Here is a 14,657-nt window from a genome sequence, read left to right on the forward strand (position 1 = left end):
TTCATGTTCAGTGAAACAGCAAGAACGCAATCAATACTGAGCAATGAGTGAAAAAGTTTCATGCTTAATGAAACAGCAAGAACCATCAGTACTGAGCATGAGTGAAAAGTTTCCATGCTTAATGAAACAGTAAAGAACCATCGGTACTGAGCAATGAGTGAAAAGTTTCATGTTCAATGAAACAGCAAGAACATCATCAATACTGAGCAATGAGTGAAAAGTTTCATGTTCAATGAAACAGCAAGAACCAATCATACTGAGCAATGAGTGAAAAGTTTCATGCTTAATGAAAACAGCAAGAACCAATCAATACTGAGCAATGAGTGAAAAGTTTCATGTTCAATGAAACAGCAAGAACCAATCAGTACTGAGCAATGAGTGAAAAGTTTCATGCTTAATGAAACAGCAAGAACCAATCAATACTGAGCAATGAGTGAAAAGTTTCATGCTCAATGAAACAGCAAGAACCAATCAGTACTGAGCAATGAGTGAAAAGTTTCATGCTTAATGAAACAGCAAGAACCAATCAGTACTGAGCAATGAGTGAAAAGTTTCATGTTCAATGAAACAGCAAGAACCAATCGGTACTGAGCAATGAGTGAAAAGTTTCATGCTCAATGAACAGTAAGAACCAATCAATACTGAGCAATGAGTGAAAAGTTTCATGCTTAATGAAACAGTAAGAACCAATCAATACTGAGCAATGAGTGAAAAGTTTCATGCTTAATGAAACAGCAAGAACCAATCGGTACTGAGCAATGAGTGAAAAGTTTCATGTTCAATGAAACAGCAAGAACTAACCAGTACTGAGCAATGAGTGAAAAGTTTCATGCTTAATGAAACAGTAAGAACCAATCGGTACTGAGCAATGAGTGAAAAGTTTCATGCTTAATGAAACAGTAAGAACCAATCAATACTGAGCAATAAGTGAAAAGTTTCATGTTCAATGAAACAGCAAGAACCAATCAGTACTGAGCAATGAGTGAAAAGTTTCATGCTCAATGAACAGTAAGAACCAATTAGTACTGGGCAATAAGTGAATAGTATCATGCTCAATGAAACAGTACTGAGCAATAAGTGAAAAGTTTCATGCTCAATGAATCAGCAATAACTAACCAGTACTGAGCAATAAGTGAAAAAGTTTCATGCTCAATGAAACAGCAAGAACCAATCAGTACTGAGGAATAAGTGAAAAGTATCATGCTCAATAAGTGAAAAGTTTCATGCTCAATGAAACAGCAAGAACCAACAAGTACTAAGCAATGAGTTTAAAGTTTCTTGCTCAAGTAAACAACAAGAATTTACGTGTACTGAGCCGTGAGTGTAATGTTTTTTTGCTCAGTGAAACAGCCAGAACTATCCATAGCTGAGCAATGAGAGTAAAAATTCTTGTTCACAATTTTCTAAATGCACGATGAGTAAAGAGTAGCAACGTTACAGAACTCGACATTGTGATTGTCCTAGTAAAGCTCCAAAGCGTTACGGCCACTAGGTGACCTTTTCGTGTTGTTTTGGGCTTTTTTTAATTTTATTTTTTTTTTGGGGTATATAGAGAGACCAAGACTTTTCATGGTCCCTTCTTCCTTTTACCCACCAAGACTGGGCGAGCACCTGTGAAACAAACATGACAATGTCCATGTAGCCGACAATTAGACTGGTAAAACAATCTTGCCTATTAGAAATCGACTCTATTTTTCAAGTTGATTTGTTAAAAATCACTTTAAACACTCTACAAACCTGTCACTATGCAAACAATGGCGGTTGCCATGCCAATCTCCCCATTCTTTTGGCAACTTGGTACAAACATATAAAGAATCAGCAAAAATAGACCGACATTTATACCAACAAATCCGAACGTCACTAAAGCCTGGCAGGCTGCATACCAATCTGAAAATGAAATTCAGTGTATTCGGATGAGCATTGCACGATTGCTACATTCTTCACAATTTTAACAACTGTATAGGTGTAAAATTTAGATACTGTAGGATCGATAATTAATAAGAAGGTTTCACAATGGCGCAAAAAATATAGGGGCGACAATTCTAAGGGCGAAAATTCTAAAAAGAAAAGTTTGAAAATAATTGCAGTTAAACTGTACCTCATTTTAAAAGCAAGTACAAAAGTTGTGAAAAAGGGTTTCTATTTCACCTCTTTTTAAGAGTTTGTTTTAATTTCAAACCCAATTTAAATTACAAACCCATATCTGGGTTTAAAAAAAACAAAACGCAATGATTATTTTTTTCATGTTCAAAAATTTAAGAATGCAATCGATTGATAAATGTCTTTGTTTTAAAATTTAAATTTTTTAAAAAAAATTTTAAGTCAACTTTAAAATATTTTTTCCCCGGTTTAAAACCTTTGGCCCAACTTTTCAAGCTCAAAATTCCAGGATTATTTTAAATCATTTTGTAAAATTTTCTCCACAACCCAAAATCCCTTTCCCTTCATCATAGCCTGATTTTTTCCTTTTTTCCCCACCCGGTCCCAAGGTAACAAACCCATACGAACATTTTTCGCCACCAATTAATTTAACCAAAGGGCTATTTAAGCGGCCCAACCCTGCCCCCTTTTTGAAACCGTCGACAAAATTTTTCCATTTTTGTTAAAAAAACGATGAAGGGGAACTTTCAAGACAGCTTAAAATTTAATGTTTTTTGTTTGTTTTTTTTTAAATTTTATCCTTGTTTTAAATTAGTTTTTTTGTTTTCTTTAAATCAATTTTAAACTAAAAAAATTTTTATTAATTAAATTTGCATTTTGTTTTTTTTCCTTTTTTTTTTTAAGTCCATTTTATTTATTACACCGATTTGATTTAAGTCGTTTTATACAAAACTGATTTTCGGATTTCCCCTTTTTTGTTATAACAAATTTTGTTTCTACTGCGATAATGTTTTTTTGCTTTTATTTTAATACAGCCAATTTTTTAATTTTTACTTTTTTTAAAGGGAAATTTATGTTTAAAATTTTATTTTTTGTCCAATAAGTTTTCTTTTATATTTTTCAAAAAAAACCGTATCACATTTACTTTGGTAATGGGGCAAAATTTTAAAAGGCATTTTTAGAAAGTTGACAGTGAAATAAAAATTGTTTATAGCAAAAGGGCACTAAATTTTAAATTGTCGTGCGGTTTTGTAGCCGCGCCTGACATATTAAAATATTGTAAAAAACGTACTAAAATTTTTAAACCTAATTTTTAACTTGCTTTTAAAAGGGGTTTTGGTTGGTATTAATGTTGCTGAAATAGACCAAAATGGTAAAAGCGTACATGTTTAAGTCCGTGGTTTACATCTGACTGAAGGATGTAAGACGTGTATATAAGGCATCAAATAAAAAACATAGATGTTCTGAGAATGTAAAAAAAACTACGAAATTTTAAAAATTGACCGAAAAATTTAAAACTAGTTCAAAGAAAAGCTTAAGGTAAATTAAGATTAAATAGCAAGGTAACTTACATAATTAAGCAAAGAGTAGTCCAGAAAAATTCTATAGCGGAATAAAAAAAATCCAGACAGACATTGACTATAATGACTTTTATGACCATTTAAAAATCTTTTTGCAGAGGATAATGTTTTTATCAATAATGATGTAGAAAATGAGCTGATGAATAATGATTTCATAAATGATAACGATGTGGAGCAATTTGATAAGATGTTTGATAGAACAGAGGTAGAAAAGGCTATTTACTGTTTAAAATGTGGTAAAAGTGGTTGGTGGAATTTATATGCTTATTGCTGAAATATTTAAAGAATGTAATACAATTTTATCACCTGTTTTATGTAAATTATACGATTATATGTTTGTAAATGGTATCTATCCGGAAAGTTGGCCTAAAGGAATTATAGTCCCAGTAGTCCTCAAAAAAAAGAGAACGGACAGACGGACGGATCGGCGGGCGGAACGGCAAGGATAAATCTAAATGCCCCCCTCCCCTCATAGTGGGGGCACAATAATCAAATAAAATACGTACTCTGAAGTAAATATTATGTATATAATTTAACAGTAGGATAATATACATGTGTCAATGTGTGTTTAAAAGGACATAAAGCTATAATCTTTACAACATGTTTCAATGATGTAATTATATTTACTAGCAAATTTCTTTCATACCAACATTTTGGAAGTATTCTCCTTTTTTTCAAATATAAACTATATTTCTGCAGCAGATATATAGCTTTATACACTTTAATAAAATTTATGTCATGAATTATATGTATGTATTTAGTGAACTGTTGCTGCGAAATAGCAACGAAACTTACATGATCATTCAAGCAAATTATCCAACCTGTAGGCCTGAAAGTTTACCAGAATGTTGGTCAGCATGTGTATTTATGCACCTTGGGGTATGCTTGTGGATTTATTCAGTATTTGTTAAGTTCTTGCCCTTTATTTCGTAAAAGATTTTTAGTTTTCAATTTATGGCACATGTAGCCCAAAAAATATTTGACCTAGAGACATTAGATTGACAGAGCAGTGGCGTGTGGGGGCATCCGTGTCCTATGTACACATTTCTCCTTTTTTACGTTTTCTTACTTTTTTTAACTTTTTATTATTTTTTTTAGAAAACTGGCATATAGTTTTATATCTTATATCAATTTTACAACAATTATTTCTTATAAAACTGTATTCTTGCATTTCATGAACCTTTCGGATTTATTATTAGTGCTTTAAATTTACACTCAAAAGTTATTTCAATCAAGTAGAACTTTTGTTATTCATATGATAGATAAAAACAACAATTATATCATATATCATAATTTATTATGTATGTGCAATACCTTTGTAAATAATTACTTCTTCAAATATAAGGTTTGACATCTAGGACCGCGTTCTGTTAACGATTATTAGGCACAAAACTTCCTGGTTTATTGTAACAACCATTTGTGAATATACTAGGTCAATTGGGTCAGTGAGCGAAAGTATAGGGTCACCAAATATGGATATACTTAAAGCTTTTGTATTCATTTAAATAGGTCATTCAGGTCTAAAGAACCTTTTATGTCGGCAACGAGGAAGTGACTATGTAGTCCAAGATAAGGTTTCCTTTCCACAATAGCCGCGCGACCAATTTAGTTTTGTAAGTACGTACATACTGTTTAATGTTTTCATTTCAAACGTTCAGATTAAAAACTAGGATTAATAAAACTGTTCACCAGCAATTATATATATTTTTTGGTTTTAGTTAGTAAATATGTTTGTTTTCACGGCTACTTTAATTCTATGTATTTTGCAAAAAAATGTCCTTGTTGGTTTCAACACGATGTTATTAACTAACAGCTGTTCTCTTTTGTATCGCATGACTGTAAACAAATCAAAGGGCTGCAATTAAGCTGTGTTGTATTTTCTGATCTCCTATGCAGCAACTGCGTTTGGGGCGAAGTCAGGCGAAAATTTTGCCGAAAATATTTTCACTTTGCCCTTCTTGATCTGAAAAGAACAGAACAGAATAAAACATGTCTTTTATTTCCGCCCAAGCATTATTCAATACATATTTGGAAACATAACAAATTGTTTATATAATAGAGAACGTATAGCTCTGGTACAAAAAACAGTAAAATTTAACAGAGTACACTTCCAATTTAAAAAAGAAAAGTTTTACTAAATAAGAGAAACCAATTTACAAATATCTTCTTCTAAACTATGAAATGAAATATCGAGCTGGGATTGGTTTACTTTAAGTCATTGTTCACCATTTATTTATTATTCTAAATAAATTTGGAAAAATATGGAGGTTGTCACTGTAATGTTTTAAACATTGCCAAATGTGCCAAATACCCACCTGCATGTATGTAAAGCACAACGCAGTAAATCGGCACGTGAATGTCGGCATAACAGTTATCTACAACTAAAAGGAAGGTCATTCATAAATTTAAAAAGTATTACTATGTGCAAAGGAGAATTTGTCGATTTATAAATTTTAACATTAGATAATATGTTATTGTATTTCTAACAAGCATCTGTTTTATGAAAAAAATATATATTATTGTCACTTCCAGGGTTTGTTCAAGTCACATGACTTGTTTTAAAACTACTCAGTGATTATGTCGGCGTCTAAATTTCGTTCAACATATATAGATATATTTACGCTAATTTCGTTCAACATATATAGATATATTTACGCTTCAAACCCAAAACATATAGAATGTATACAGAAATTCATGCTGGGACTTAAAAAATGTCATTTTAGCGTGATTTTAGAATAAAAGATAATTTTAATATTTTTGTCATTAATTTGCCTGAGTATCGCTTTAATGAGATGTTTCGAAAATGAGATCATCTAAGTTTTAAAGATCCTGGAACACAATTTTGTATGTTTTTGTATCATAAATATAATGCTCGAGTGTATTTGATGCTCAATATTGTAAGTTCCAAACAGCATTATTTGTAAATAACATTTCATGTAAATAAAGGGAGATAATTAGAAATTTATTTTCCATAAAGTCTAAGTAAAATTTTCAATAGGAAATAAATGCATATATTTTAATGACTACATGTAAAGTGGACAAATATGAGACGATTCGGAAATGAGATCAACATAGTTTTAAAGATCCTGTTACTCAATTTTTACAGTTTTCTATTATAAATATAATGCTCAAATGAAGATTTAACAATGCTGTAAGTTCCAAACAGCATTATTTTTAAAGATATTACCGTATTTACAATTCATGTTAATAAATGGGGATAATAAGAAATTTATTTTCTATAAAGTCCAAAATGAATGATTACATTAAATGTGGTAACATATTAGCAGTACATATTTTACATATTCTTCGATGTTTTAAATGTTTTAGAAGCATAATTATATACATATATAAAATTTTACTTAAGTGTGGTAACAACCTTAATTACAACATACGGGATCTTTAATTATCATAGATATTGGTAACCGTCCAAGCTCGATTTATAGGTCGATTTATGAGATTTGGTTATTTTACGTAGAAATCCATTGAACAATAAGATCTAGCGGTAAATAGTAAATACATTGCCTTAGATGCTTGTTTTAAACCTAATGCAAGAGAATGTCACACCTAAGTAATGGTAAGGATTGGATCTTCATCTCCTAAATAAAATCTAAAATTCCCAGTCTATCGAGCACCAAAAATTACTATTATAGTTTAAGTTCACCTTTAGATGCCAGTGATTAGTTATCATTAAAATTTACATATTTTCAGGGGTTTTTTCTTTGTCACTGAAAAAAAAATGCAGACATCTTGTTTTGACCGGAAGCAATGACATTTAACGAATAAGAAATCATATTTATCTCTTGATCAACAAAGGCAAAGCCTTAATGTACTGTATTTCTGTTTAAATGAGGAGTGTATGCTCAAGTCCGAAAATAATAAAATATTTGTTCTGTTTATTGGTCTATATATCTTATATGAGAGATCAGTCTAAATTAATTTGATTGGTCCCATTGAATATTCAAAAATTCAAGTCGTCTGTGAAAAAAGCGCCTCATAAATAATAAGCACTTGTTGTGTTATGACCACAAGTCCGCGTCAAAAGAATAGAAGCGGGGGAAAAGTATGATATGCTTTGTTGTTGTTGTTTAATTTTATTTTAAAACTGATTGACATATTGTTTAAATACCATTTCTAAATTGTCCAAATATTACTGGTAAGCTTATAAGAACAATGTATTGTCATCTAGTAAAGAAGTCTTTTCTCCAAAAGGAAGCGCAACTTCATGCATTAAGAAGTTTATGCCGGACACGATGTAACTGATCACAGGTTTAAATTGTTTCAGAATTTCTTAGAAATAATAAAGGTGGTTCAAATTTTCTATCTTATCTTTCTGCGAGACATAGTCCTTAATTGTACTTTTAGAGATGCGAATATAACTCTTGCACTGCACTGTGCAGTTCCGTTTTATAATGTGTAATGTGTGCAGTGTGTGTATAGAATGACGAAAAATGCGATTCAGTTTAAAGGAGAATTCTTTGTAATATTAATCTAAACAAGTTCTGTGCGCCTTGAATAACTATAATTAATGACATAAAAAACAACCTCGTAATGAACAAATATTTGTTAATCCTACAATAAATAAGAATTATACCCCGTAAAAATTAAGCTACATCAACGACAGATCAATCACAGGTCGGACCTTCAGACAAATTTCATACTTTTACTTATAGATGGTTTAATAAACCTTTAGAACTTACATTTATGTACGTTAAGAACGGAAATTAATTTCACGCATGCGCAATTATTGTTTACATGCTGACATTAATGCATATTTATAAACGCCTACTTTTGTATGCACTCTAAAATAAAAGTACATGTATACATAAATATACATGCTTGAGTTCAAAAATGAGTTCTTTTTCTTGTTCTTCCGTAATAAAATTGAGTGTCAAAGTTTGAATACTACTTAAATCGACAAAATCAACTGAACCTTTTCCATTTTGTTTTGCAGATTTTTTATTTATAAAAGATATAATCATCATTTTACAAATTAATGTTATTATGCTACAGAACAGTTTCAAGAACCAAAAAGAATACGAAAAGATTTTCTACACATAGCGAGACAAGAGAATGTTATCTTATGATGCCATTGTAATTTTCTACTCGACTGTATCTCGGTTTGTCGAGGCTCCGTAGGTTGGATTCCCTTGATAACTAGACGCCGTGGATACCGTTAGATTTTGTCTTTCCGTAGGTGTCTGCGTTCCGTTCATCCTCGCCTCCAGGAATAGTAGTACCCCAGCACCGCCCTCGAAAAGAATTGCAGCTATTGACAAGAAGTAGCAGTATCCAAATTTAAAATTTTGCTCGTATTGCTCTATGTAATCACGCTTGTATCTCACGCCAAATATTATTACGCCGATGAAATAAAAGCCAGCTGAAATACAAGTTAAAATTCGTTTTTTTTTTAAATTTTATTTTATTCATATATAAATTTACTTTTAGTTTACAATAACTCCATTTATACGCTTCATTTTTCTGTAAGTTGTCATTAAAATTGATATTTAAAAAAAGAACGTCAACAGTCAACAACAAGCTCACACGTTCCGAAAATGAATTTCTAAAATAACGTCATCAACACACTGTTCTGTCATTAAAATACGTATTCTACAAAACGTCGTTTTAAAGATATTTGTTGTAAATGATTATGTATTTATGTTTTTTGTTATCAATTACATAATATTTTATGAGGTTATTTTACATTGTTGAGTACAATACTGAATTCTATTGAATGAGTACACAGCTATCAAACTAATATTGGATGAGCCTCTAGACGAGTCTATATAGGTTTTGCAGCTCTGCACGAGTCCAATAGAATCTGTATTGTTCTCAACCATGTTTTATGACCTCTTTATTTCACACCACCATTTTTTGACATTTTAGACAAAATTTTGTTAATTCAATATCAATAAAATTTGATATGGATTTTGGATACTCAAAAAAATGAGGCTGGATGGGCTGCGATATTGTTTTGATATAATTATTTTTGACACCGGAAATGAAAGCTAGGTTGTATGGGATGTGATGAACCGTTTGTACTCCCGAAATGGAAACGAGGCTAAATTGATAAGATTGGACCCAATAATGAATTCTATTGGAACATCACGTGGTACAAATGCTAAAAAAATGGGTCGGTTATATTCATAAGGTGTAAAATAAAATCATCTAAAGCAAATAAAACTTCTTTACATACCCGTTACAAAACAAATGATGCTTGCTGCCTTGCCAACCTCTCCGTTTCTTTGACAACTTGGAACAAATACGTACAATATGAGGAGAAAGAATGCCACGTTTATTCCAAGAAACCCAAATATCACGAACGCTTGAACAGTTCCAAACCACTCTGAATAAAACAGAAAAACAATGAATCAGCAACAGACAATAGATGCAATTATAAACGTAATCTCTAAGAAAAATAATGTTTCTGACTTTCGTACCTTTTGAACAAAAAGTGGGAAAAGGTCAAACAAGAGTACGATGATGACCCTAGATCGCTCATCTGATATCAATTTCATGATAACTATAAAGAACCTAACTAGATAATACCACACACAAAGTATCTTTGTTCTAAACTTTGTGCTTAAGAAAAAGAAGATTTTTAAAGATTTTCCCTATTTGAGTCTATGTACGTAAAATCAAGTCTATGAACGTAAAATCAAATTACCCTGTAAGATTTTTGACTCCTAGGTTCGTGATTGGCACTTGCTACCTTGGTATAAATATATTACTCGGCTGTGCGAGGAGAAAACTGTTAAAGGCTTTCCTATTTGAAACGATATGCCTATATGTAAAATCAAGTAACAAACTTGACAATTAACAAACTTGGGAAAGGTTCACTGTACGATACTACGTAAGAGATAGCCCGTATATGTTTAAAAAAACAATAACTTGGTTCTGATTCACTTTACGTTTCTTTACACCAAATATCAAACTCTAAGCTATAGTTTAAGGGTTTCCTATAGCAGGCTATGTAAAATCAATGTCACTTTTCACCCCAAGGTCATTACATGTATTTCAACAAATTTGATAGTGGTTTACTAAACAATGCTACACTCAAAAAATCTAAGTTCAGTGTCGGCCTTAAATTGAGCTACTAGTATAACAAATCTATGTTAAGTCAAGTGAGTCCGTAGCGTTTGATTACAAAGTTTGGTAGAGAATAAAAAGACAATGCTTCTCTCTTGGTCAGTTGGTTTCGGGAAAAAAATCACAAAATTATTAATTGGCTTCTGTGACTAGATATACTGTGATCCGAAACAATTAAAACAATCTTTTGTTGAGTTCTTACAAAAAATATAACGGGCAAATTTTAATCAAAGTTGGCCAAGTGGTTTCAGAGCGACAAAAGAACGACACTCACTCCACCAGAAATACTCAAAACCCATTTGAGCAGTAATTCTACTATAACAGTCCATAATAATTTGTACACTCGTATCATAAAAATTAACTTTTTTCAGCCACAAGGCCATGCTCTTTACTATTTATAGATAATTTTTTGTATTTTGAAATTAAAAGAATCACTTGAATGGACTGTTCCACTTCCGAAGCCGGGCAGAGCTATTTCTCAAATTTAAGAAATTAAGGGTTAAATAAAAACGTGCGAGTATAGTAAACAAATTACCATTCGTAACTCCATCCAGAGGTTTGCACGGCGTTACTATTATCGAATCATCACAAATCCGCCACAGTCCAAAATGCATCCCATTTTTTACGCTGGGAACTTCTTTCCTGTCATAACCTCCCCAACCCGTGCACGTAAATGCTATCCACACAAACAAAAGAGACACAAGCAGTGAACTACTGCTAATTTTAACAAATATCCCCGTTTCTTTAAATGTTTCTATTATTGACATGACTTCTGATCTATATTGTTCAATCCAACATTAAGATATAATCATAACTCTACTTTAATAACTATGGCCCAATAAACTTATATATGACCGATCAATCTGTATCCGGAAAGTCGTAACTGTCCGACAGGAAGCTAGTTTCAAGTGCTGTACTATCAAAATTTCATTATTTACATGTTATTTGTGTAATTGAATAGGGATGAAAACAACTTACGGATACATTTGTAACGTCAATAGTACTTCCTTTTCTTCTGTACATGTACATGTATATAAAAAGATAATAATGAAATGACTCAAGTAAATTTGAAAACAGAAGTGCATTCATGTATATGTGCATGTATAATTTTTCGAATACATTGTATTTTCAAAAGAAGGAAAACGCATACATTTTAAGTAATTTTATAGTGTTGTAATAAAAAAGCTTATTTCTAATTACCAACATTCGTTTTCTTACAGGGATATAGAAATTAATCATTTCCTAATTTTTTTAGAGAAATTACATTTCTTGCTGTCTTATTCACTGTATTTATGTTACAGCAACACTGTTGAATGAACAAAGCTTTAAATAGAGTAAGACCTTAAAAACGAACCACAGCGAGACCTTCCGTGAGCTAGATGAATACTTTTCCAACAATGTCCCACAAAGTCCCGGTTGTGAGTTTAAAAAAATGATTTGAGTCAAAAACTGTTACCAAATGACTACCACCTTGACAGATCAGACCATGATAAAGTTCTCTTTCTTAAATCTATTTCAAAGAGTGATATTGTTAATATAAGAGTGAATAGTAAATTTAATAAAAATGTGACAGTGGCACCGAATACTGAAACGATGGCCTAGAATCAGCTTCCGGGCGATTCAAGCTCTTGTTCAACTAGGATCACGACCATTGGTCCAATCAAGTACTGGCTAGTTCCAGAAAACAGGCGGACTCAGAATTATTGATATTAGTTGCAAGTACTCATTTCACAAAGTGAGCTTAAATTATTAAGCTAAAACTAACGTTATATTCCGTGATTCACTCAATGTTAGAATTTAAAGTTTTTTGACGAGTTTGAAAGATTTTAAACTCACATTCATCATTAAAAATAATTAAATTTTACATATATTATCAATTAAAAGTTAACAAAAACGTGATTACTGATATCTTTTCTTTTAGATAATAAAATATTTTTTTACTCAATTTCAACCTTCCCTTGTCGTTAGTTGGCTGAACAGATACGTTCTTGCATGGCATGAAATTACAAATAAATATTGTTATATGATTATTGTATTTCAAGTAATAGAAATATCAGAATTTAAACGCCTTTAAAAGACGAAATGTGCTTTTGTTAACTAGACAATAAGAGAAACACCAGCAACGAGTTGGAGTGTGGAGAGAAGTATGCAAAAAACTTACATGACTATAAAAGGATATCTACGGAGCCCCTAAGATGACATTTTCCACACTTTTATCCCAGGAATTTAATTCGTTTTTACGAAATAATAATTCGTAATTACGAAATATTAATTCGTAAATACGAAATATTAATTCGTTTTTACGAAATATTAATTCGTTTTTACGAAATATTAATTCGTAATTACGAAATATTAATTCGTTTTTACGAAATATTATTTCGTATTTACGAAATATTAATTCGTAATTACGAAATATTAATTCGTTTTTACGAAATATTATTTCGTAATTACGAAATATTAATTCGTTTTTACGAAATATTATTTCGTAATTACGAAATATTATTTCGTAATTACGAAATATTAATTCGTAAAAACGAAATGTTATTTCGTAATTACGAAATAATAATTCGTAAATACGAAATAATATTTCGTAAAAACGAATTAAATTTTTTCTAGCGTTTCAAAGGGTTTTGGTAATAGTTATAAATAAGGCCTCAAAACTTAGTTCCTGACTTAATATAAGGCATGTACATGCAATATAGATAGTGATTTTTGTTCTCCCCAAGTTTTTAAAATTTACACTATTGTATATAAATTAAAATAATCGCATGTCAATAGCGTTGAGCCACAGCCGTGATAGTACACGGGCTAGGAAAATTTACTTAAAATGGGGGTCCTGTGCTTCAAATCCAAACACGGACATTTCTAATAATAAATTTGTGAGGAAATATTCATTTTTACTTGATTAGATTAGTGAAAGTCTGGACCCCCCCACCCCTCGTCCCATTAGTTTTACTAATGTATATGATAAAAGAACGGAATAATATAGCATGTTTCTGTTTTAAAGATACATGTCGTAAAATTTTGCCTCAAACATTAAAACATTGCTGATAGGAACATGTATTTGACAATGGGGAAAAAAGACCATTTTGGATAGAGAATGACTTCTCACACAAAAACCTTGTTCACTTAAATATAATAACTTGCGAACCATTCGGCTTATAATCGCAAAGTTGATCAAGGCATGTAAATGACCCATTTGTGAGATTAATAAGTTCTTTATTAAGCACAAAATGACCTTAAATAAGATTTCGTAAAAACGAATTAATATTTCGTAATTACGAAATAACATTTCGTTTTTACGAATTAATATTTCGTAGTAACGAAATAATATTTCGTAATTACGAAATAACATTTCGTAAAAACGAATTAATATTTCGTAAATACGAATTAATATTTCGTAAAAACGAATTGATATTTCGTAATTACGAAATAACATTTCGTTTTAACGAATTAATATTTCGTAATTACGAAATAATATTTCGTAAAAACGAATTAATATTTCGTAAAAACGAATTGATATTTCGTAATTACGAATTAATATTTCGTAAAAACGAATTAAATGCCGGGAGAAAAGTGTCGAGAATGTCACCTTAGGGGCTCCGTAGATATCAGTACGGTGGTGTATTAAACGACTTTGTCGTTTCCGAAGTTATTTGGGTTATCGTGAATTGGGGTGATTTTGAAATTCGTGTTTGATACAGAAGTTGTAAAATTGCTCTGTTATAATTTCTATTTTAGTCAACCATTTCAATTATACTTGTTCCAAAAGCTTGAAATACTTCATATATATGTCAGAAATCTATGAGCCCATGTCTACATGATTATGACATGACCTCCGTGAGGTGTTGTATCGACTTTATCGTGGGATTTCTACACACTAACTTCCATTATCCTTTTTTTTCAGAACTAAAATTCTAATCTAGTCAACAAAGATGTAAGATGACATATATTTAAATGGGGGGCAACGGAAATATGACCATCATTCCATTCAACCGATCAACTGACATGTTGACTGAAAGCCACGCCAACGGAACAAACCGACAAAACCCCGATATGTTAAGATAAAAGCTTATAATTATAAAAGTATAAGAAAAAAAAACAAGAGCC

At 31.2% G+C, this 14,657-nt stretch overlaps 1 protein-coding gene across 1 annotated transcript; it reads right to left on the reverse strand.

Annotated features, from left to right (window-relative positions):
- Positions 1 to 8,392: 8,392 nt before the first annotated feature.
- Positions 8,393 to 11,411, reverse strand: LOC132740957 (uncharacterized). Its single transcript, XM_060729017.1, has 3 exons — positions 11,083 to 11,411; positions 9,655 to 9,804; positions 8,393 to 8,838 (listed from the first exon to the last, which is right to left on the reverse strand). Exons 1-3 carry the CDS (start codon positions 11,312 to 11,314, stop codon positions 8,561 to 8,563), a joined length of 660 nt encoding a protein of 219 aa, XP_060585000.1. The 5' UTR covers positions 11,315 to 11,411; the 3' UTR covers positions 8,393 to 8,560.
- Positions 11,412 to 14,657: the final 3,246 nt, after the last annotated feature.

The sequence above is a fragment of the Ruditapes philippinarum genome, unplaced genomic scaffold, assembly GCF_026571515.1.
Source record: "Ruditapes philippinarum isolate M1 unplaced genomic scaffold, ASM2657151v2 ctg686_1_1_1_1, whole genome shotgun sequence".
NCBI classification, from domain to species: domain Eukaryota; kingdom Metazoa; phylum Mollusca; class Bivalvia; order Venerida; family Veneridae; genus Ruditapes; species Ruditapes philippinarum.

Coding starts and splice junctions, on each gene's coding strand:
- LOC132740957 (XM_060729017.1), bottom strand. CDS start 11,314: ATGTCAATAATAGAAACATTTAAAGAAACGGGGATATTTGTTAAAATT. Junction 9,805..11,082: donor TCTGGATGGAGTTACGAATG/GTAATTTGTTTA, acceptor TGTTTTATTCAG/AGTGGTTTGGAACTGTTCAA. Junction 8,839..9,654: donor CATCATTTGTTTTGTAACGG/GTATGTAAAGAA, acceptor CTTGTATTTCAG/CTGGCTTTTATTTCATCGGC.